Raw genomic sequence first — 26,495 nt, forward strand, 5'->3', positions numbered from 1 at the left:
TCTCTTGACACTGCGGGTTTCTACAGGCAAAGTCAGTCTCACTGGGAAACTTTCAGTTTCAGCGAGAGACAGCAGTTCAGACTTATTGATTTGGGGGATCAGTATAAAATCCCGAGTTCTCTCTGTTCCTTGTTAACTCTACACAGGTAGTCTAGCCCTACCACTGGCATGCCACTCACTGATAGTCAAGTAGACAGCCAGTAATAGATCCCCTGCTTCTTGTAGAGGAGACAGGATCCTCAGAAGAGTATAGTACTTGAGGTACCTTCAGTATCTCTGGTACACAACTCGGGAACTCTGTCAACACCCGCATTCGCAACATCCCCCATCTGATTGACAGTAGTCAGGGCGATTTACAGCTGCTTATGAACGTCAACTAACTCATCCTGTGCAAGAAGGGCAGTCACAAAAAAATGGCTCTGAGCACTATGGGACTTAACTACTGAGGTCATCAGTCCCCTAGACCTTAGAACTACTTAAACCAAACTAACCTAAGGACATCACACACATCCCTGCCCGAGGCAGGATTCGAACCTGCGACCGTAGCGGTCACGCCGTTCCAAACTGACGCGCTTAGGACCGCACGGCCACACCGGCCGGCAAGGGCAGTCACAGCGGGGCTGCATTGCGGCAAGTGCAATGGTTTGCAGACCAGAAAATAAATAACTTTCTAATAGACCAGCTGACTCTAATTTACTTTTAGCTAAAATTATTAACGTACAGTGTGTCCCAGTTCTGTAAGGGCTGCGGCTATGAAAAATAAAATTCGGAGTTACGTTCACAAAATCACTGTATTTACTCAAAATAATCTCACCCTGAATCAATACACAACTTTTTTTTTTTTTAGCGTTTCGAAACAAGTCAGTGTAGTTCTTTTTTGGAACTGAATTTAGTATTTTGAACTGCATTTACACTCCTGGAAATTGAAATAAGAACACCGTGAATTCATTGTCCCAGGAAGGGGAAACTTTATTGACACATTCCTGGGGTCAGATACATCACATGATCACACTGACAGAACCACAGGCACATAGACACAGGCAACAGAGCATGCACAACGTCGGCACTAGTACAGTGTATATCCACCTTTCGCAGCAATGCAGGCTGCTATTCTCCCATGGAGACGATCGTAGAGATGCTGGATGTAGTCCTGTGGAACGGCTTGCCATGCCATTTCCACCTGGCGCCTCAGTTGGACCAGCGTTCGTGCTGGACGTGCAGACCGCGTGAGACGACGCTTCATCCAGTCCCAAACATGCTCAATGGGGGACAGATCCGGAGATCTTGCTGGCCAGGGTAGTTGACTTATACCTTCTAGAGCACGTTGGGTGGCACGGGATACATGCGGACGTGCATTGTCCTGTTGGAACAGCAAGTTCCCTTGCCGGTCTAGGAATGGTAGAACGATGGGTTCGATGACGGTTTGGATGTACCGTGCACTATTCAGTGTCCCCTCGACGATCACCAGTGGTGTACGGCCAGTGTAGGAGATCGCTCCCCACACCATGATGCCGGGTGTTGGCCCTGGGTGCCTCGGTCGTATGCAGTCCTGATTGTGGCGCTCACCTGCACGGCGCCAAACACGCATACGACCATCATTGGCACCAAGGCAGAAGCGACTCTCATCGCTGAAGACGACACGTCTCCATTCGTCCCTCAATTCACGCCTGTCGCGACACCACTGGAGGCGGGCTGCACGATGTTGGGGCGTGAGCGGAAGACGGCCTAACGGTGTGCGGGACCGTAGCCCAGCTTCATGGAGACGGTTGCGAATGGTCCTGGCCGATACCCCAGGAGCAACAGTGTCCTTAATTTGCTGGGAAGTGGCGGTGCGGTCCCCTACGGCACTGCGTAGGATCCTACGGTCTTGGCGTGCATCCGTGCGTCGCTGCGGTCCGGTCCCAGGTCGACGGGCACGTGCACCTTCCGCCGACCACTGGCGACAACATCGATGTACTGTGGAGACCTCACGCCCCACGTGTTGAGCAATTCGGCGGTACGTCCACCCGGCCTCCCGCATGCCCACTATACGCCCTCGCTCAAAGTCCGTCAACTGCTCATACGGTTAACGTCCACGCTGTCGCGGCATGCTACCAGTGTTAAAGACTGCGATGGAGCTCCGTATGCCACGGCAAACTGGCTGACACTGACGGCGGCGGTGCACAAATGCTGCGCAGCTAGCGCCATTCGACGGCCAACACCGCGGTTCCTGGTGTGTCCGCTGTGCTGTGCGTGTGATCATTGCTTGTACAGCCCTCTCTCAGTGTCCGGAGCAAGTATGGTGGGTCTGACACACCGGTGTCAATGTGTTCTGTTTTCCATTTCCAGGAGTGTAGTATTGCAGTATAATTTGCTTGGGTGACCGCAATTGTGTCGTAATGGTGTCCTCCTACTGCCAGCCTCAATTTGAGGAACAAGGAAAAGTTAGCTGGGGCCAAATCCGGCGAATACGGCTGGTTATTCAGAACTGTGATTCGTTTCCTGACCTAAAATTTGCGCACGATCTTCGCTTCGCAGGATGGGGCCTTGACGTGGAGGAGTGACCAGGAAACTACCTCTCGGTATTCGGGTTCAATTCGACGAATTCTCGCCCACAAACACTAAACTTGTTGTTGCCTGGTTGCTCCGCCTCCGCACTGTTACATCTGTGGCCGGGACACCTGCTGCAGTGACTCTGGCCTTCTGAACGGCTGTTGTTGAAACTTGAAGGATCGTTGCGTCACAGCTCGCCTCGAGATAGCATTGCAGTTTGGAATTTCACACAAGCATTTATAACGGAACTGGGAACACTGTGTCCTTCACTTTAAGCACTGAGGCAATTGCACTACTGACCATTAAAATTGCTACACCACGAAGATGACGTGCTACAGACGCGAAATTTAACCGACAGGAAGAAGATGCTGTGATATGCAAATGATTAGCTTTTCAGAGCATTCACACAAGGTTGGCGCCGGTGGTGACACCTACAACGTGCTGACATGAGGAAAGTTTCCAACCGATTTCTCATACACAAACAGCAGTTGACCGGCGTTGCCTGGTGAAACGTTGTTGTGATGCCTCGTGTAACGAGGAGAAATGCGTACCATCACGTTTCCGACTTTCATAATGGTCGGATTGTAGACTTTCGCAATTGCGGTTTATCGTATCGCGACATTGCTGCTCGCGTTGGTCGAGATCCAATGACTGTTAGCAGAATATGGAATCGGTGGGTTCAGGAGGGTAATTCAGAACGCCGTGCTGCATCCCAACGGCCTCGTATCACTAGCAGTCGAGATGACAGGCATCTAATCCGCATGGCTGTAACAGATCGTGCAGCCACGTCTCGATCCCTGAGTCAACAGATGGGGACGTTTGCAAGACAACAGCCATCTGCACAAACAGTTCGACGACGTTTGCAGCAGCATGGACTATCAGCTCGGAGACCATGGCTGCGGTTACCCTTGACGCTACATCACATACAGGAGCGCCTGTGATGGTGTACTCAACGACGAACCTGGGTCCACGAATGGCAAAACGTCATTTTTTGGGATGAATCTAGGTTCTGTTTACAGCATCATGATTGTCGTATCCGTGTTTGGCGACATCGCGGTGAACGCACATTGGAAGCGTGTATTTGTCATCTCCATACTGGCGTTTAAGCCCGGCGTGATGGTATGGAGTGCCACTGGTTACACGTCTCGGTCGCCTATTGCTCGCATTGACGGCACTTTGAACAGTGTACGTTACATTTCAGATGTGTTACGAACCGTGGCTCTACCCTTCATTAGATCCCTGCGAAACCCTACATTTCATCAGGATAATGCACGACCGCATGTTGCAGGTCCTGTACAGGCCTTTCTGGATACATAAAATGTTCGACTGCTGCCCTGGCCAGCACATTCTCCAGATCCCTCACCAATTGAAAACGTCTGGTCAATGGCGGCCTAACAACTGGCTCGTCACAATACGTCAGTCACTACTCTTGATGAACTGTGGTATTGTGTTGAAGGTGCATGGGCAGCTGTACCTGTACACGCCATCCAAGCTCTGTTTGACTCAATCCCTAGGCGTATCAAGGCCGTTATTACGGCCAGCGGTGGTTGTTCTGGGTACTGATTTCCCAGGATCTATGCACCCAAATTGATTGAAAAAGTAATCACATGTCAGTTCCAGTATAATGTATTTGTCCAATGAATACCCGTTTATCATCTGCATTTCTTTTTGGTGTACCAATTTTAATGGCCAGTAGTGCAATATACAAAATGAAATTTCTCGTCAGGCAACAGGAAATTCTGAGATCAAAGTTACTAATTTCCTGAAATTTTATGGGGTTTATTCTCTAACAAAAGCGAAAATAACGTTAATTTGCGATAAATGCAGATAATATTAACCCCTGTTGAAAGGGAAAACTGAATGTAACACAATATGCCAGTTGTTATTTGTGCTGAAGTAATTAAATCCCATATGACTGTTTACCGTGTAGATAGCTTCCCTTGCATAAAATAGGGAATGTACCAGTAATACATTAAACCATTATACAAGTATAATGCTTTTTATCAGAATATGGCACAATACACTGCATTCACTTTGTCACATGCTCTACAACGAACTGCCTGTTCCAGTAACAGATATTCCACACTTCCACACAGGAACACTGGTCAGTGGCTGTATTTGTTGTGATGTCCTCTAAGAGCTCACCCCTCCCCTTCCCCTCCCAGAGTGTGGTGCAGCAAAAGGTTTGCTGTGAAGTCAACATCATCAAGCAGTGAATGCTGCCACTACTCGTCGATGGCTGGCACGTCAACATTGAGTACAGATGGTATTGGGCAAGATGTCATGTATGGTGATGGAGCGACCGCTCCCGTGAAATACTGGGGGCTAGAGGAAATTCATTGTCTGCTACAAATGGTGTTAGACTGGGTGCTGGCAAAAGTGGCAGTGGTGACATAACTTGGGTGGTGTGAGGGCATAGAGCTACATGGCAGGGTGACAGTGAGCTCATCTGCGGGAGAAAGCTGGGAGGTCACAGAAGCAAATTTACAGTTGGCGGTAAACAGAAGATGCAGAAGAAGCAAGTGGCATAGACAGGGACTCTAGAGCCACATGACTACCTTCAAGCAAGTTCCTTGTCAGCCAGTTTGTCCACAACTTCATCTGATCAAAAATCATGGACGTTGACTGTAGTGGTTGCTGCCTCCGTGGATTTGTGAACCTGGTGGGGGTGAATCATCACAATCATTTCCACCCTGAGGAGCAGCTGAGTCATCCAAGGTGGAGAGCATCCATGCAGGCTTCAGCCTGTTGATGGAGACTATCAGAGAAATGCCATTAATGTCAATGTCAAAGGAGTGGCTACCCTGTTTCAGTACTCAGAATGATCTAGTACAGGACTGTTGTAAGGCTGACCGGTCATCGCGGAGCATGACATATGTACGGTCTGTGAGCTTCTTACGGATCAATGGCTTTGGTGCCAAGCGTGGAGATGGGGGAGGCATTACACATGCTGCACCAACATGGGGGATTCTGTCGAGTTGGGTGTTAAGAGTTGATAGAACACATTCCACCAGAAGCATGAGGGCTTCCCTGTGCTTAGGAAGGCATATAAGTCACATCTGAATGCTGTACAGATGTCAAGGAGCACCCATAGAAGGGCCTTAGTTCATGCACCCCATGGCTCCTGCCTCTCCCTAGTATCCTCTTCACTCAATTCAGTATTCTGGGACTGACTGTTATATGCTTAATCACAACTCCTTTTATCTAAACAGTTTCCACACACACAAAAGAATAATAAAGATGTACATTATGTTGAGCTTCAAAAGCAATCTTCAGAATGTCCAGAGACTGGTCAACTCTCTTTGGAGCTCTAAGCACACACTTACTGATGAAGAAAATTGAAGCCAGGAAGAAATAAGTTTTACTATTCCATGAGATACCAAAAGCAAGCACTTTCCAAAAGCTATATTTATTTCAAAAACATGAATAAATATTTATCTATAGAACAACTTTGATCTTATTGGCTTTCTGCATTTTCTCATCAAACTTTTTTTTTCTTTTAAAAATTATTTGTTTGCATAATTTCCAGTGATGCATAAACAAGCTCAAACTGACAACTACGTTTGTGTTTCAATGTTAACTCCACTTTTAGTCCTAGTTTTTAGTTTGCGTGTATGTTTATGTGTGTGTGTGTGTGTGTGTGTGTGTGTGTGTGTGTGTGTGTGTCTGTTGTCAGGTAGTATGTATGTTCTATTCATTGCTTTGTTTTTCCAATTGCACATCCACAACTAGTACATTTAGTTGATAAAATGTGAACATGTCTGACTTTTGTGTTGCATTTTATTTTGTGGCTATTTGTGTTTTATTTTTTATTACATTACTAATATTTAACATTTTCTAAGAATTATTGACTTGCTTTAATGTATTTAAAATCTGTAGATATTTTCCATTTTTTTGTTACTTTAGTTTAAAAATAAATTTATTTAGGTGACACCAGTCTGATGGCCTCTGAGAATTCAGTTTCATCTACATTACAAATGTGATGAGAAGGATGGAATCGTTTATCTTACAATGTTTTAAGGATATCAAAAAACTTGTCTACGTCCACCTTGTTAAATGCTTGTGCTCTAGCCATAGACGTAGATTCTGGCTTCCTAAGACTAATATTAGGATGCCATTCTCTAAAGCATGCCACCCATTCTTTGCATGTTGAAAATGTGGTATTATTAATGCTCTGCCAACTGCAATGCTAATCATCTCAGGTCAGTCACTGTAATTTCATAAAATTGCTTTTCTATTTCAAAAATGTAATTGAGGACTTCTTGCTCCAGTTCTTCACTGAACACTGCCCTTCAGCTGTCCATAGCCTTCTTACTGCCAACTGCATCTCTGTTTTCCCTAGAACCCTTCGTTTTAGCATATTATTGGGAATATCGAATTGTTTTGCTGCTGCTGGAAAAGGCATGTTATCATTCCTCACTGCTTCAATTGCCTTTTGCATCATAACAGAGGTTCATATTTGTTGCTCTATTTTCTGGATGTACTTTTTGACATCTTGAAGCTCCTGCGAGTCCTTGCAGGAGAGCAGAATAACAGATATTAGTTTTGTGTATAAATTTATTTGTAATGTTTTGTTTCAGTTGTTATACTACTCATAAAATATGGAATTAGCTAATTCTCATTTGGATAAACAGACCTTGGCCACTTTCCTGATGTGTAGTGTGGCCATTTTTCCCATTCAGATATCATGTCTGTATCAGTGGTTCACATGCAGAACAATACAACAGAGGGAAATTATGGTTCAAGTGGCTCTGAGTACTAAGGGACTTAACATCTGATGTCATCAGTCCCCTAGAACTTAGAACTACTTAAATCTAACCAACCTAAGGACATCACACACATCCATGCCCCAGTCAGAATTCGAACCTGCAACCGTAGCAGTCACGTGGTTCTGGACTGAAGTGCCTGGAACTGCTCAGCCACCGCAGCCAGCAGAAGGAATTGACAGTGAATTATATTTGTAAGCCAAAAGGCATTGCAAGAACCACGAGATCACAAAAACCTGTTGCTCTATATAAAAGCAAAGCAACTAAAGTAATATGAGTGACTTTTGATCAAACAATCAAAAAACCTAAACAATGGTGCGAGGTTTTTTTGTCAACATCACTGGCAACACTAATGGTGTGGATTACACCTATTTTGGCCACTTCTCAGTAGGAAGCAGCTCTGTTGAAGGCACCAAATAAGCAGTGTCCACTTTTCCCAACCTGGTCACTATACCCTTCTTTCCTCTATTTACCATTAGAGATTTTTCATTTGCCAACCTAATTACCTCCTCGTGAATAGCCTCTGGCATATGTACAGTAAGAAAAAATGATGTTAGCAATTAATCTTCCTCAACCAAATGTGAAACCTATATCTTCCATATTGTTAACTTTTTTTCTCATTTTAGCATACAATGAATGATTTAATTATATTAGTTATTCATTCTTTGCTATAACTTAGTACAGTCTCCACTAAAGATGTGTGAAAGATACAGAAAAGCCTTAGAGATTGCAAAGAAAAACTATAAGGAGTAGTCACAAACCTTTAATTATCACCCTCGAATACAATCCAGCTGTGATCATGATAATTTGTAATGGTGTTAGTCTTCTCTGTGTATTTGCCCTCCAATATGACATATTTTTCCCAGTGATGGATGGCCTGGCAGAGGCCTTAGTTGCAGAAGTCAGCATTTTTCCTGCTCAGGAAACATTCCACCTCAGAAATCACCTAGTCACCATTCTGTAAATGACTAGCATGCATCCTAGAAAAGAAGAAAGTCACTACCTGACACCATGTCAGGAAAATACGTAGGGTGGGGAGGGAACAAATTTGATAGCCCAAAGAAGCAATGTCTGTGAGACTGTCCTGTGCAGCTTGAGCTGGGAACTGTCATGAAGCAAATACGCCCCTTTTGGCAGCTTCTTATCATGCTTCATTTTGACAGCCTTCCATAACATCAGCAGAAGATTTCCATAATATGGTTCCCTTGTTGTTGATGTGGTCTTTCAGTCTGAAGACTGGTTTGAAGCAGCTCTCCATGCTACACTATCCTGTGGAAAACTCTTCATCTCTGAATCTGCTTACTGTATTCATCAATTGGTCTCCCTCTAGGATTTTTACGCTCCCTCCCCTCCCACCCGTCCCACCAGTATTGAAATGATGATTCTTTGATGTCTCAGAATATGTTCTATCAAACAACTCCTTAACTTAGTCAGGTTGTGCCACAAAATTCTTGTCTTCTCAACTCCCCCCCCCCCCCCCCCCCACCTAAGATAGAAGTGCATCTACACATCAAATCTTCAGCAGTCTTCTGTAGCGCTACATTCCAAAAGCGAAAAGCGTCTACTCTATTCTTGTATAAACTGTTTGCAATTCATGTTTCACTTACATACACGCTTACACTCCAGACAAATACCTTCAGAAAAGACTTCCTAACACTTAAATCTATTTTCAAAATTGTTGTTGTTGTTGTGGTCTTCAGTCCTGAGACTGGTTTGATGCAGCTCTCCATGCTACTCTATCCTGTGCAAGCTTCTTCATCTACCAGTACCTACTGCAGCCTACATCCTTCTGAATCTGCTTAGTGTATTCATCTCTTGGTCTCCCTCTATGATTTTTACCCTCCACGCTGCCCTCCAGTACTAAGCTGGTGATTCCTTGATGCCTCAGAACATATCCTACCAAACGATCCCTTCTTCTAGTCAAGTTGTGCCACAAAATCTTCTTCTCCCCAATTTTATTCAGTATCTCCTCATTAGTTATGTGATCTACCCATCTAATCTTCAGCATTCTTCTGTAGCACCATGTTTAGAAAGCTTCTATGCTCTTCTTGTTTAAACTATTTATCGTCCACGATTCACTTCCATACATGGCTACACTCCATACAAATACTTTCAGAAACGACTTCCTGACACTTAAATCAATACTCGATGTTAACAAATATCTCTTCTTCCGAAACGCTTTCCTTGTCATTGCCATTCTACATTTTATATCCTCTCTACATCGACCATCATCAGTTATTTTGCTTCCAAAATAGCACAACTCCTTTACTACTTTAAGTGTCTCGCTTCCTAATCTAATTCCCGCAGCATCACCCGACTTAATTTGACTACATTCCATTATCTTTGTTTTGCTTTTGTTGATGTTCATCTTATACCCTCCTTTCCAGACACTGTCCATTCTGTTCAATTACTCTTCCAAGTCCTTTGCTGTCTCTGACAGAATTACAATGTCATCGGCAAACCTCAAAGTTTTTATTTCTTCTCCATGGATTTTAATACCTACACTGAACTTTTCTTTTGTTTCCTTTACTGCTTGCTCAATATACAGATTGAATAACATCTGGGATGGGCTACAACCCTGTCTCACTCCTTTCCCAACCACTGCTTCCCTCTCATGCCCCTCGACTCTTTTAACTGCCATCTGGTTTCTGTACAGATTGTAAATAGCCTTTTGCTCCCTGTATTTCACCCCTGCCACCTTCAGAATTCGAAAGAGAGTATTCCAGTCAACATTGTCAAAAGCTTTCTCTAAGTCTACAAATGATAGAAACGTAGGTTTGCCTTTTCTTAATCTTTCTTCTAAGATAAATCGTAGGGTCAGTATTGCCTCACGTGTTTCAACATTTCTACGGAATCCAGACTAATCTTTGCAGAGGTCAGCTTCTACCAGTTTTTCCATTTGTCTGTAAGGAATTCATGTTAGTATATTTTGCAGCTGTGGCTCATTAAACTGATAGTTCAGTAATTTTCACATCTGTCAACACCTGTTTTCTTTGGGATTGGAATTATTATATTCTTCTTGAAGTCTGAGGGAATTTCGCCTGTCTCATACATCTTGCTCACCAGATGGTAGAGTTTTGTCAGGACTGGCTCTCCCAAGGCTGTCAGTGGTTCTAATGGAATGTTGTCTACTCCCGGGGCCTTGTTTCGACTTAGGTCTTTCGGTGCTCTGTCGAACTCTTCATGCAGTATCGTATCTCCCATTTCATTTTCATCCACATCCTCTTCCATTTCCATAATATTGTTCTCAAGAACATTGCCCCTGTAAAGAACCTCTATATAGTCCTTCCACCTTTCTGCTTTCCCTTCTTTGCTTAGAACTGGGGTTCCATCTGAACTCTTGTTATTCATGCAAGTGGTTCTCTTTTCTTCAAAGGTCTCTTTAATTTTCCTGTAGGCAGTATCTATCTTACCCCTAGTGAAATAAGCCTCTACATCCTTACATTTGTCCTCTAGCCATCCCTGCTTAGCCATTTTGCACTTCCTGTCTATCTCATTTTTGAGACGTTTTTATTCCTTTTTGCCTGCTTCATTTACTGTATTTTGTATTTTCTCCTTTCATCAATAAAATTCAGTTGCTCATGTTCCTACGGGAAGGCTGAAAAAAAAAAAAAAAGCAAAATATCATCTAAGTATGCCTAACAGAAAGGAAACTTGTAGAGGACACTATTAATAAAGTGTTGCCATGTTTGGTCCACAATTTTCAAATCGTGATGTGTGAACAAACATGTGTCAAGCCCAAATGGTGTGATGACTGCTGTCTTGCATATGTCCTCAGAAGCCATAGGAATTTTCAGGTAATTTTTTCTACAGTCTAAAACAATGAACACAAAAGTGTTCGCTAAGATATGAGTTAGGTCTTGAATGCTCAGTATTGGGTAGCTGTTAGGAACTGTACCTGTGTTGCAAACACAATAATCTATACGTTCCATCTTTTTTGGGACAAAATATGCAGGCAAAACCCAATAGCTGTCAGACTAGCAGACAATGCTGGCTTGCAGTGGTTTGTCACTGGCAGTTTTGGCTGCTGGAGACTATCTGGGCCAGCCTATGCAGCCTGGTGTAGTACTGATTTTATGCACAATTTCATCTTGAATATCTCTTTCTTGAAATGTCACAAGTGAGTCCTAGGCAGGAAGGGGAACATCGATACCACACTCTGAGCATGCATGCAAACTGTGAGAAAAATTCTTTGTGCTGACCTGTGTGTTTGATGGACTCTGCATTGCATGCTGTCTCAATTGTATGTGTGTGTCTGCTGCTGACACCATGCTTGTTGCTGGCTCATTCTTGTTGGTTATATCAGGACAGTGGTGCTGCCCCTGTTTGAGGTGTTGCTGCTAGGAACTCACAGCATCTAACTTACTTCCTAAAGAAATAAATATGGCATGCAACTTGCAAGACTTGTTGTGAACTCTGATTTTTTCCTTTCTGCTGTCCTCATAGCATGTTTTGTTCTTGTGTATTTCTGATTCTTACATCTGACAGTAACAAGGTAGCTGTAGACAATTATCATATGTAGAGCTCAGGGAAAATATTTGTGGAGTAGAGCCCTCTGAAGCTAGCTGTGCTATAGTGGTGAGTTACCGGTGATGCCTTGTACTGATTCTCTGCTATTTGTGTGGGAAGGGCTCATCACATCAGATCTGGGGAGAGATTGAAGTGATGGAGAAAATCCATGGCCAAGACTAGTTCATGAACATCTGTAACTATGAACTGCCATGAAAATTTTTCATGGAGACATCTTAGAGGTCAATAAAGTCTGACAGGAGAGTCACTTGTGGCATGCAGGTGGATAGCTGGTGTAGGAATCTCTGTTGCTATATTCTCCCTTGGAATGGTGCTCACTACACAGCTGGTGTCAGTCGTAAAGTATTGATTTGTTTAGTGATCTAGCAAGCTAGTCTACCACTGTCACTTAGATCTTTGTCAGAACAGGTCTGGTCACTGTGTTTTAACTGTAGGCAACTTGAGTGAGTGCAGTGATCTGCAGGCCACATTTTGTATTTTGGTGATTGCACATTGTAGAGCAGCGGCCTGCTTTGTCACTAAAATAAGTGTGGAACCAACATGGTCATAGTCACATCAGCTCACATACCAGCAGAATATTGTCATCAGTTGGGAGCATGTTTGTTGTAGCTGGTCAGAGGTCACCACTATCATGGTGGGGGCTACTGATGTCGCTGCCATAAGTGTCCAGAACTGCGTGGGTCATGTCGGCTGCCCACAGTTGCAATTGGAATCACGCTTCAGAAATGTGCCGGTGGGGTGACCATTGTTTTCTACTACATTTGGGTGCTGTCAGTGTTGATAAATAGAAAAGAGTCTGTCAGTCAGAAGTAATTTGCACTCCATCAGGCAACTCTCATCTACATCTACATCTACATCCATACTCCGCAAGCCACCTGACGGTGTGTGGCGGAGGGTACCTTGAGTACCTCTATTGGTTCTCCCTTCTATTCCAGTCTCGTATTGTTCGTGGAAAGAAGGATTGTCGGTATGCCTCTGTGTGAGCTCTAATCTCTCTGATTTTATCCTCATGGTCTCTTCGCGAGATATACATAGGAGGGAGCAATATACTGCTTGACTCTTTGGTGAAGGTATGTTCTCGAAACTTTGACAAAAGCCCATACCGAGCTACTGAGCGTCTCTCCTGCAGAGTCTTTCACTGGAGTTTATCTATCATCCCCGCAACGCTCTCGCGATTACTAAATGATCCCATAACGAAGCGCGCCGCTCTCCGTTGGATCCTCTCCATATCCTCCACCAACCCTATCTGGTACGGATCCCACACTGCTGAGCAGTATTCAAGCAGTGGGCGAACAAGCGTACAGTAATCTACTTCCTTTGTTTTCGGATTGCATTTCCTTAGGATTCTTCCAATGAATCTCAGTCTGGCATCTGCTTTACCGACGATCAACATTATATGATCATTCCATTTTAAATCACTCCTGATGCGTACTCCCAGATAATTTGTGGTATTAACTGCTTCCAGTTGCTAACCTGCTATTTTGTAGCTAAATGATAAAGGATCTATCTTTCTGTGTATTCTCAGCACATTACACTTGTCTACATTGAGATTCAATTGCCGTTCCCTGCACCATGCGTCAATTCACTGCAGATCCTCCTGCATTTCAGTACAATTTTCCATTGTTACAACCTCTCGATACACCACAGCATCATCTGCAAAAAGCCTCAGTGAACTTCTGATGTCATCCACCAGGTCATTTATGTATATCATGAACAGCAACGGTCCCATGACACTCCCCTGCGGCACACCTGAAATCACTCTTACTTCGGAAGACTTCTCTCCATTGAGAATGACATGCTGCGTCCTGTTATCTAGGAACTCCTCAATCCAATCACACAATTGGACTGACAGTCCATATGCTCTTACTTTGTTCATTAAACGACTGTGGGTAACCGTATCGAACGCCCTGCGGAAGTCAAGAAACACGGCATCTACCTGTGAACCCGTGTCTATGGCCCTCTGAGTCTCGTGGACGAATAGCGTGAGCTGGGTTTCACATGACCCTTTTTTTTTTAAACTCATGCTGATTCCTACGGAGTAGATTTCTAGTTTCCAGAAAAGTCATTATACTCGAACACAATATGTGTTCCAAAATTCTACAACTGATCGACGCTAGAGATATAGGTCTATAGTTCTGCACATCTGTTCGACGTCCCTTCTTGAAAATGGGGATGACCTGTGCCCTTTTCCAATCCTTTGGAATGCTACGCTCTTCTAGAGACCTACGGTACACTGCTGCAAGAAAGGGGGCAAGTTCCTTCGCGTACTCTGTGTAAAATTGAACTGGTATCCCATCAGGTCCAGAGGCCTTTCCTCTTTTGAGCGATTTTAATTGTTTCTCTATCCCTCTGTCGTCTATTTCGATATCTACCATTTTGTCATCTGTGCGACAATCTAGAGAAGGAACTACAGTGCAATCTTCCTCTGTGAAACAACTTTGGAAAAACACATTTAGTATTTACAACATTTGTTGTAAGGAATAGAGTATACATGACATTTTGTAAAATGTGAGTTTGTTTCCAGTTGTACCTGTGATGATGGTTTGATAAGCCATAGCATCCATAGTGGTTTTTCAGCATGAGATTCGAGTTGATTAATGTATGGTGACCTGTTGCCTACTCGTTCATCATCAATTACTTGTCATAACTGCTGCACCACTGTCTTGGTGAGCTGGTAAAGCAACACTGCTTTGCCAGTGGCATATTTCCATTGGATGGAGGGATGTCTACAACATCACTGATGGTGTCGGCATGCTCTCCTAAGTTGATTAATAGAGCTCTATAGAATGTATTTGATAACTGTGAACCAAGTTACCAGTTGCAGTTGTACCTGTTGGCAGGGTGACAGTTTTGGGTGAAACTTTGCCTGTACAAATTTTCCCCATAAACTTTGTAGCAAAAGTGGTGGTACATGTGGTCAGAGGGTGACAGCAGACAACATCCTCTGGACCACGCACAACACAGATGGTGAACTGAGAATCCTCTCGCATGGCCCAGCTGGCTGGATCTCATGTGGGGTTATGAGCCAATTTGGATGGATTGTGTCTGGTGTGGAAGGACCAGCAAACTTGAATGATTCACCACTGTGCAGTCCAGAAATATTCTGTGGGGAATTGCCTTGATGTTGGGAAAACAGCTTAAGCTCATTGCCAAAGTCACCAAGAAGATAAAAAGTACAGGGAGTCCTTCTTATTAGGCAGCCACAACAGTAAAGTCCATTGTTTAAAATGAAGAAACTGCATAACAGTTGCTTAATCCGCAATCTTTTTTTGTATACATGACCAGTTTCACAACACTTAATATTTCATCATCTGCTTTTAACTGTAATGAAGGTGTTGTGTTGCACAACTTGGTGGAGGGGGGCAGGGGAGGGGGGCGGGGGTTGGATCCTCAAGTCCGAAATGTCAGATAAGGAACTATGCAGCTAAAATTTATAAAATGAATTAAAATAAATTAAAAGAGAGAACAAGATGTTACTTAAAAATAAAATCAATTAGATCATCTTCACCCCAGTGTTGTTCATGGAACCATAATTTCCCTGTGAGAAGGATAAAAGGGACCTAGAGAAATCTGAAAAGATGGACATCAAGACTGGATACCAGAAGTCACTATAAAATGCAAATAAAGCTGAAGAGAAATCACATACCATGTGGCATTACTTATACAAATTTCATAAAAGCTATTTTCCCATGCTCCATGACTGGGAACACAAACAGGAAAAGTATGTAATAGTAAATACTAGCTGTGAATACTGAGGCCATACAAAATCCATAACGCAGGAATGATATGAAACACATATGTGATTAATGAACTGTTTAAACTGAAAAAGCAGTAAATAACAGCAGAAAGGTGATTAAACCATCACAACATTAAGAGGGAAGTGTATGTGTACATTTAAAAAAGAATTTTTTAAAAGGAAAAATGCTATGTTGTATGCTCTATGCTCATGCAAACATGCCTGAATATCATATTTAACTAAAACATTTTTGTGATACAAGTAAGTGCATTCATTAATTGTACTGAAGGGTGAAAATGAAGTCATCTTAAGATTTCAATTACTTCCAGAACAATGTGTATCTGATCTTTCTCTGCAGTATAAGGCAGTTAAGTTATCACTAACCTGTTGTAGCTGATGCTGGTTGCCAATCAAATGCATTGTCAGAGCTGACCTGGAATTGGCTGGGTCTTTAGGTTCTTTTAACCTTATATAAGAATTCCTGCCTACCTGGCCAGAGCGTCTGCTCTTACACAACTGGCTTGTATCCCACTCAACATGATACACTCTAGGGTAGAAGAAAGTAGATTCTTCCCTGTAGATGTCAAACCCTTCATTTCCGCCATTTAAACTACTGACTTAGTTCTGAATGTAACAACGACCCATCTGGTTAAATATAAACCTGTCGCCTTCTGGTCCCTCCTAAACAGATTAAATAATGTTCCATAAGATGCATGTGAAAGAGGGTTCAGTAAATCAAGTATATTGCCATGCACATCCAGGGTCTATTATTGAGAAACTGAATAAGAAACTACTACTGGAATGTGAGGGAACATGGAAGGGAATCACTCTGAATGCAGTAGAGAACATGAAAAGGAACAAGTTTTATGAGACCCATAACATGGGTACATATCAGAGAGGATTGGTAAGAAACTGATGTCAACCAATACAACTCCAATATTTTTCATACCAAAAAATTTGGGTAATAGGTTAAAGAACCATAAAGTCTTCAGAAAGTATCATTTCTCCTATCCTGGAATGTATATTATTGAGTGTGATACAAGTCAGTTGTGTAAGAACAGTGTTCTGAAACTGGTCATGAACACAATAAAAGACTGTGGATTCAGTAACTGTTGTATTATTTCTTCATTTTACAAAACATAAAAAGTCATTACACATTGTTCATGCACAAATGGGTTATTGTTGCAGTCAATACCACAGTAAAGAAGAATGTTGGCTTTATGTTTCACGTATTCTGCAGGTTAATCTGTGAAGTGGAAAACATTATATGAAGCACAATGAGACTCATTTTCTGATATCTTTTGTTCAAACAAGTGGTAATTGTGGGGTGGCTTCATTGTCAAATGGAAGCAGTCAGGCGAAGCAAACTCAATAAATTGTAGTAACTGCTGTTATTCATTGCAGCCCCAGTGCTGAGAAATTCCCGTAAGGAAAAGCATGTAGTGAAATGCAGACAGCAGATTGATGCTGTTTAATGAACTTTATTAACCACATGGAGATACAACTCAAACAATTATACTCTAGACAATTGTCTACACCAACTAAAAGCATTAAAGATAGTCACTGGGCAGGAACACAATCCAACACCTGAAGTGTCTTATTCATTTCCACTTGCGTCATTGACAGTGAGGTCCCCATAGACTTCATTACAATACTTGCATCATTGGCCAAAATGGCTATTTCTGCTTCTTGGATGGTCAGTTATATAAAATGGACAAGAGCAGACCCAAGACTTACCCTTGTTTATGATTGTAGTCATTATTCCACGTTCTGCACATGCTCTTTTACTGTGTACATTCCCTGAATACTTTGTTGACCTGTCACAGATCACTGATCACTATGTTGAGGTCCTAACTACCATCAAAGTTGTTAATTCATTTATATCTTATCTAACAACACTTCATGTTCCATTGCAGTTGGTAAAAATAAGCGATATATTCCTCCAAACGAGTTTTTCTCTGAATATTGTATTTAAGAAGCAGTTAACATCAAAGTATAAAGAGAGAAGCTGCACTGACCATTTGTAGTAAGTTACAACTATGTTTCAGACTTGGATATTGACAACATCTGTGAAAGTCAATGTTTGAGTATGAACCACTATCCAATACACAGTTTTTACTTTTTAAAAATTATCAATAAAGCTTATAGTCTGCCACGAGTAAAAAATAAAGATAATAAAGCTTATATTCTGCCATGGGTAAAGAAAAATAAGGAAATACATCTTTTGTATCATACAGTAGACAATCTGTCATGGAATACAGTCATTCACCCCTATGTGAAGATGCATCACAATTTCCCACATTTCTGTTCACTTCCAGAATACCATGCCCGTCTTTCACAACCAATTAAAATGTAACTGTTGTCTCACATCCCTTTAACTCATATGAAATCATAATAAAAATCTTAGCTACCAGTTATGACAGCCCCTTTGGATATTGTGCAGAAGTTTCATTCATGCATTTCTAGTGACCATCACTATTACTACATTTTCTTATGTGTGTCCAGCATCAGCTTCTAGAAGATAGTGTCCAATAAAAATCTTGCTCAAAATACATTTAATCCAGATTTTTAGTTATATAAGACTGAAGCATAAGTAAATTTGTTTTTGGAATGGTTCCACCCAGAGCAAAACAATTTTTTCTTTGTTCCTTCTATTAGGCTTTACTACTTGCACACATATAAATCTGACTTTTTAAGAAGGTATTTACAAAATTGAAAAACAAAGTTTTTTATATACATATTTTACCATGCAAAAGACAGATTCTGTTGAATTTTATATTAGAACAGTTTTGAGGAATTTTTCTGCGGTGTTTTGGAATTTGTTGTGGAGCTTGCTTGGAAATGCCTGGCGGGACACTTAAATAATTACCTAGATGTTGAAACTTTTCTTCCATGTTTGATTAAAAATAATTATTTTTGGTGGGTCCACCTTGAGCAAAATACAATTTTTGTTAGTCATGTTCACATAGGAAGCAGCATACGTTGTCACTCCTCCCCCACCCCCTCCCCCTCCCCCACCAACTGCTGCTCCATTAGACACAGTTGGGCTCTAGTGCCCTCTGACAGTTTGTGAAAAAGGTTTAATATTTTATCTGCCATTTTCATTGTGCCCGTCTGCAACTCAACACATCCTCCATGAAATGAGTAGCCATCTGTCCTCTCATTATTGTTGTTATTCCATCTGAGACTTCCTATTGTTACATTTATTTTGTGTGATCCAGTTTGTTGATTATGTTGCTTTCAGTAGTTCTCACAATTGGAATATCATCTCTGAATTTAAACATATTCCACAGGTTGTCCAAGAATATGAACGAGCAGTAATATTCCGCCTTGGGAGACTGATGTCTGGAGGTGCCAAAGGACCAGGTGAGTTGCAATCTTTTCTTAATTTTAGCATTTGATGCTCAGTGAGAAATAAATGCCATAGAGTTAGTATGAAAATTGCTGTTATGAAGTATTCAAATTACAATTAGTAAGATGAATTGTGCAGAAGTCATTTGGAAGCAGCATTTATTTGTCCACCATATATATACCATGACACATATGCATAGAACAGCCACTTTTAAAAAAATTGTGTTTTCCACTTTCTGTATGAAGTGCACTAAGGCAGTTTATCTGATTATGATGTGAAGCACATTGAAAATTAAGCTGAGAGTAGAGACTACAACCATATGCAAAGTGCTATTCATCACATGCTTCCTCAATGCCAAACACATGCTACACTCTGGTATTTGATATTTATTGCGTCCATTTTATCATGTCCAATGATATAGGAATCCATCAATTACTTTTGCTTCCATGGAAGAGTGACAGGAACCAACAATTTCATATTAGTGTGGCAAATTTGTAGAAAACTGTAGGAGGAATGTCTGTGGTGATGGAAAAATGAGATATTGTGTAAGATCTGTGGTAAAAAGGCTGAATCTTTGTTCATATGGAACAGCAATGCAAGCCCATAACAAATCATAAGGCATTCCTACACATTATGCACAATATTGCATCGTCTTGTTTGAAAACTTCCAATTATCAAAGCAGCTTCACCCCACACTCATAAAATGGTGAAACAAAAACTACTGATGTGTTCACCATGTATTTTTTGTGAAGAGAACTTGATATGGGACTGTATTCCCCCCACATTGCATCATGACTGACTAATCACTGTTCTCCTGAATGATGACAACAAGCAAACATCAGTCTGCAAAATGGCATCATCTCCAGTTGTAATACAGTTTTTGCGAGCACAAAACATTTTTTCAGCTGTTTTACAGGGCTGTTAATAATCCCTTATGATTAAAAAATACTAATGAAAAGGATAGAGTGCTACTCACTGTATAGTGGAGATGTTGAGCCACAAACAGGCATAACTAAAAGAATACTAAACAAGTGAGCTTTCAGCCAAAAGCCTTCATCTAAAGTAGATGGTGCACACACACACACACACACACACACACACACACACACACACACACACACACACATGTTAGTGCATTTTTCTAGATTTAGATTAACATTCCAGCACGACATATTGATGATGAAAAGAGAAGTGTGGGCCAGTCTGTCGAGTCGTACACCTTTTTGAAATCTACAAATGTGCATACTAGAGGTTTTTGCCTGAGGGCTCACATTTTGAGTAGACTGAAGAGACCGTCAGGAATCTTGACAATAAAAAATGTGTAATAGGAATTAATTTAGATGTACTGAAACCTTTGATACAGTAAATAACCAAATTTTGTTGAACAAAATGGATGCAATAGGAGTAAGAGGAGTTGCATGGAAATGGTTTGAATCTTACCTTCAAGATAGAACTTAGGTTTTAGAAATCATCTCAGATTATAACAACCAGAAAATCCAGTGGGTTCTGGATGCAAAAAAAGGTCGAAATAGGCATCCCACGGGGAAGCGTTCTTGGTCTCTTGCTACCAAAATTATATTGTTCACAGATGACATGAACATAATTATACCTGATGATAAAGAATCACTATCCACTACAACTGATATAGTCCTAAAATATATACAACAGTCATTTAATGCAAATGCATTAACACTTAAGTAAAACAAATTATATACAGTGTGGCAAAGAAACCCAAGGAAATGACCTCCAATTAAAACTGAGTGACAAAAAGATAGAGAATGTGCAATCCACAAAGTTTCTGTGCATGCACATTAATCAAAACTTAAGCTGGAAAGACCATAGTAAGTACACTCCTGGAAATGGAAAAAAGAACACATTGACACCGGTGTGTCAGACCCACCATACTTGCTCCGGACACTGCGAGAGGGCTGTACAAGCAATGATCACACGCACGGCACAGCGGACACACCAGGAACCGCGGTGTTGGCCGTCGAATGGCGCCAGCTGCACAGCATTTGTGCACCACCACCGTCAGTGTCAGCCAGTTTGCCTAGGCATACGGAGCTCCATCGCAGTCTTTAACACTGGTAGCATGCCGCGACAGCGTGGACGTGAACCGTGTGTGCAGTTGACCGACTTTGAGCGAGGGCGTATAGTGGGCATGCGGGAGGCCGGGTGGACATACCGCCGAATTGCTCAACACGTGGGGCGTGAGGTCTCCACAGTACATCGATGTTGTCGCCAGTGGTCGGCGGAAGGTGCACATGCCCGTCGACCTGGGACCGGACCGCAGCGACGCACGGATGCACGCCAAGACCGTAGGATCCTACGCAGTGCCGTAGGGGACCACACCGCCACTTCCCAGCAAATTAGGGACACTGTTGCTCCTGGGGTATCAGCAAGGACCATTCGCAACCGTCTCCATGAAGCTGGGCACAGTCCCGCATACCGTTAGGCCGTCTTCCACTCACGCCCCAACATCGTGCAGCCCGCCTCCAGTGGTGTCGCGACAGGCGTGAATGGAGGGACGAATGGAGACGTGTCGTCTTCAGCGATGAGAGTCGCTTCTGCCTTGGTGCCAATGATGGTCGTATGCGTGTTTGGCGCTGGGCAGGTGAGCGCCACAATCAGGACTGCATACGACCGAGGCACACAGGGCCAACACCCGGCATCATGGTGTGGGGAGCGATCTCCTACACTGGCCGTACACCACTGGTGATCATCGAGGCGACACTGAATAGTGCACGGTACATCCAAACCGTCATCGAACCCATCGTTCTACCATTCCTAGACCGGCAAGGGAACTTGCTGTTCCAACAGGACAATGCACGTCCGCACATATCCCGTGCCACCCAACGTGCTCTAGAAGGTGTAAGTCAACTACCCTGGCCAGCAAGATCTCCGGATCTGTCCCCCATTGAGCATGTTTGGGACTGGATGAAGCGTCGTCTTACGCGGTCTGCACCTCCAGCACGAACGCTGGTCCAACTGAGGCGCCAGGTGGAAATGGCATGGCAAGCTGTTCCACAGGACTACATCCAGCATCTCTACGATCGTCTCCATGGGAGAATAGCAGCCTGCATTGCTGCGAAAGGTGGATATACACTGTACTAGTGCCGACATTGTGCATGCTCTGTTGCCTGTGTCTATGTGCCTGTGGTTCTGTCAGTGTGATCATGTGATGTATCTGACCCCAGGAATGTGTCAATAAAGTTTTCCCTTCCTGGGACAATGAATTCACAGTGTTCTTATTTCAATTTCCAGGAGTGTATTTATTCCACAGGCTCAATTCAGCATGTTTCGCATTGAGGATAAAATCCAGAGTATGCAGCATAGAGAGTGCTAAATTAGCATATTTCGCTTACTTTCAGTCTATTGTGTGTTATGGTATTCTCAACAAAAACTAAATCACACTTTATAGATACCAGTACTTTAAAACTACAGAAAAGAGCTGTTCAAATTATAGTACAAAATTCTCCAGGAACTCACTGTAAGCCCCTCTTCAAACAATTACAAATACTGACAATACTATTGCTGTATACATTTAAAAGCATTCTATGTACAAGAGCACACCTGAACAATTTACGCACCAATGAGAACTGCCACAATTATAATACTGTCAACTGTAAAAATATGCATGAAGAATGGGTAAGGATAAACAACCCCAAAATAATATAAGTTACTTTGGAATGAAACTTTACAATCTTCTGCAAGTGTATATGAAGGAAGTAACAGATGAAGTAAAATTTAACACTGATCTTAAAAATTACCTTTTAAGCAAAAGTTTCTGTGACATAGATGAGTATTCTGAATATGTGTAAAATTACTGTGTTAACATTTATGTACACATTCATGACAAATATTGTACTCTCAAAAATGCATTGAAAGTAGCTATTTAAGTGATATTCTGTTATTATGTTTGTATTACATGTAATTTACATGTTAATAACACTTTTGAAATTCCTACATCATGTAAATTATTTACAGGAAGATAATAAAATTAAACGAAATGAAATTAAAATGGGTCTTGAGGCTAAAAATTTGTCTGGGCATGACCTGTTCAGTCTGAATGCTGCTGATATTCTGCTAATTTTGGCTGTGATTGCTTTTGTGGTCTATTCAAGAGACAAGTTTATAGGATTTGTAGATGATCCATTAGAGGACAATCCCTCTGTAGTTGTTTACATCTGATTTGTTGCCTTTTTTATGTAGTGGTTGGTGTGACAAATGTTTTGGATTATTTGTATAATTTCTTTGAGTGAGTTTTGGCCTTTTTTTCAAGAGTTTAGGTGCTTTATGGTTTTTAAGTCTGTTGATGTGTGAACAAACTTCTTCTTGTGTTGGTGGTGATGAAATTCCTTTGTGGTTTTGGGATGCATTTGTGGAAATCTCTTTGGAGTTCCAGACATTTTAAAAGCTGTGAAAACTATGTGTTTAGTTCTTGACAGTTTTCTTTATTTGTCAAAGTTAATTTACCATCTTGTTTTTGAAAGCAGAGTTTCTGTGGTGAGTACCCTTTGATTTGGTTCACAAAGCTCTCATAGAAACTGTGTATGTTGTAGTTTCTAAATTTGTCTTCAACTGACTCCAGTTGGTCACTTAAATATTTTTTTTGTTTTGTCTTAAAATCTTGAATGTTTTTTTCCAAACTTTGAGTAATTTCTTCCATGTTTCCTCCGATCTGCAATTACAATTTTCAAATACCTTCTTTCTTTCTTCTGGTGTATTCTCACATTCTTGATTCCAGCAATGGTGTTTTGATATTTTGTGATGACGACCAGGTCTTTCACAGTTTTGATCATTTTAGTTTTAAGTTTGTCCCAATATTCTGCAAATTTTTCTTCCCATTTTTCTGTTATTTTAGAGTCGTTGATCACGTTTAGATCAAATTTCAAAATCACCAGTGTTTTCCTACTGAATTTTCTTTTGAGTATGAATTTAATTCTGATTCTGGTTAAATAATTACCCAAATCAATGTTTGCACCTCTGCATATTTGCAAATTGTGAATCTATTTATTACTATTATTATTATTATTATTATTTTCGATTATTCCCATTTAAGAGAGCGTTTGAACTTGAATTCCTTTATGATGATTGTTTATGTTTTTTCTGAGCCCAAATTTTCTTCATGTGTTCACTGTGTTGTTTCTTTCACTCCGCTGTCCATTTGCATCCTGGTCTCTTCTGTGTTGTGGTGTCAAATTTATGTTTTTTGATGATGTTCCTGAATTCAGTTCTATTCTCTGCATCGTTTACTGTTATGTGTGCTTGTCTGAGGTCCTCTTTAACTTCTTTTATCCATTTTGTTTTTCCCCTGCCTGAGTTGATGACTTTAAGAATTCGCTTTGAAATTCTGTTTTCATTCATCCTGTGGATATGTCCATAGAACTGCATTCTTCTTTTCCTTACTGTATCCGTAATCTTGTCTGTGTATTTATATAATTCTGATGTTGGTCTCTTCTAGATTCCTTGCTCTTGTATTGGGCCAAAAATTTTTATTACTATTATTATTATCATTATTATTATTAGTCGTAAAGGTGCAAGAGTGGGAGACACTAAGTAAAGATGGTTCATTTTCTGTTCTTTCTAATTGTCCATCAGCTTTTCATTGTTTGCGAAAATTTAGCTCTTCTTTCTTTGCTCCATTTTGTTCCAGTTCTTTGGGTCTTTGTTTCTGGTTTAACCTCCCATTTTTCTACTTTTATTCTAAAATTGTTCCTTATGTCTATTCCAAGTCTTTTTTAACACTTTGGATCCATTCTCCTCCATTATTGAGGGAATCTATATATTTAACTTTCTCTCTCTCTCTCTCTCTCTCTCTCTCTCTCTCTCTCTCTCTCTCTCTTTTTTTTTTTTTTTTTTTTTTTTTTTTTAAGTCCGTGTTCAGGAAGCCTCATTATGTGGCCATAGAATTTGAGGCATCTTTTCCTCATGTCTGTCTCTGTGTTAGAATATTCTTCAATTTTGGACATTTTCTGTAATTTACATCCATTCTCAGTTCATCTTGGTCCCAAAATTTTCCCAGTTTTTATCTCGAATCATTTTTAAAGTTTTCCTATAAATTTCACTTTGGAAGTTGTATTTGTTCATGTCTGCTGAATGATTTTCTGTATTTTCAAATCCAATCCTTTTTCTTCAAGAAGCCTAAATAGTGTGGTTTTGTGGCTTGAGTTATAGGCCTTTTTGAAGTTGATGACATATACTGTAGGCTTGCCTTGCATCTTTCTTGTTCTTGTGATCAATTTTAGGTTCAAAATTTGCTCTGGGTATGATCTGTTTGGCCTGAAACCAGCTTGGAAATATGAGATTTTTGGTTCTAGCAATTGCTGTGCTCTTTCAAGAATACAAGCTGATAATATCTTATATATGACAAGAAGTAGAGAAAACCCTTTGTAATATTCACACCATGTTTGTCCCCTTTTTTATGTAATGGGTGCATTAAGGCACACTTCCATTCTTCTGTGATTTCTTTGGTGACCCACATATTTTGAATAATTCTTACTAGCTCCTTTCTTGAATTAGGCCCTAGACTTTTGAGAAATTTAGCTACAATTTCATCCTCCTCAGAGGCTTTGTTATTTTTTAGCTTTTTTATGGTTTGCAGAGGTCTTGTGGAATCCATGTGTATTATAATTTTTAAAATCTGTTTCTATTGACCCTTATTGCTAGATTACATACTTTCTCTTCTCTTGTCTAATAATTTTATTCGAAACCTTTGATGTTTCCAGAAAGTTTTGGTGATTCTCCTCATTCTTATTCAAGCTGTATTTTGCGAAGGCTTTCCTGCATAGTTCAGATGTCTTTTCACATTCTATATTCCACCACAGATCTTTAGGTTTCTTCTGTAATGGTATTTCTTCCTTGGCTATTTCTGTGATTTTTGTCTTGAATTTTTCCCAGTTGTTTGCAGGAGAAGTTTCCCTTTTTTCTATTGCTTCTGATTCTGTTAGTTTTTGTAGATTAAATTCTGGAACTACTGGTGGTGTTCATGACTTTTTTGTCTTAGGATGAATTGTGCTCAAACCTTCATGAGGTAGTGATCAGAGTCAGTATTTGTGTGTTTCTTAACTTGGATATCTCTGATCTGTTTTTGGAAGTCATAAGAGATGGCTAAATGGTCTGTCTGAAATTCTCCAGACTTAGCTTATAGGGGATCTACACGTTTTCTGTTTACTAGGTTTCTTGTTGAAGGAAGTTGAGCTCTTTTTCATGTTGAACTGTTGGCAGAGTTGGATTAGTCTCATACTATTTTTGTTGGTTGTTCTGTGTGCTGGGTATAGGTGAACTGTCTTCCTAAGCTTGTTTCTTTGCCAATCTATGCGTTGAAATCTCCAAGAAATATTTTGATGAAATTTCTTGGTATTTTACAGATTTCAAGTTCTAATCGTTCCCAGAATTTATCAACATCTTCTTGGTTCTTCCTATTTTCAATGTTGTAAGGTGCATGGACATTAATTAGAGTGTGGTTTTTATTCTTATTTTTAGACCTAAGAAACATTAGTTGTTAATGTTACCTACAGAATTTATAGATTGAACAGTGGGTTTTTCGACAATAAAGGCCACGTACACGTACAGCATG

General features: G+C 41.1%; 1 protein-coding gene across 4 annotated transcripts in view; it reads left to right on the forward strand.

Moving 5' to 3' along the window:
• The window catches only part of LOC126187961 (band 7 protein AGAP004871), a 499,920-nt gene that overhangs the window by 417,606 nt on the left and 55,819 nt on the right, over nucleotides 1-26,495 (forward strand). For all 4 annotated transcript variants that reach the window (XM_049929341.1, XM_049929339.1, XM_049929340.1 and 1 more), the window contains exon 3: nucleotides 18,858-18,930. In XM_049929341.1, the coding sequence (XP_049785298.1) occupies nucleotides 18,858-18,930 (73 nt within the window). The remainder of the gene's footprint in view (nucleotides 1-18,857; nucleotides 18,931-26,495) is intronic.

The sequence above is a fragment of the Schistocerca cancellata genome, chromosome 5 (assembly GCF_023864275.1).
Source record: "Schistocerca cancellata isolate TAMUIC-IGC-003103 chromosome 5, iqSchCanc2.1, whole genome shotgun sequence".
Taxonomy (NCBI): domain Eukaryota; kingdom Metazoa; phylum Arthropoda; class Insecta; order Orthoptera; family Acrididae; genus Schistocerca; species Schistocerca cancellata.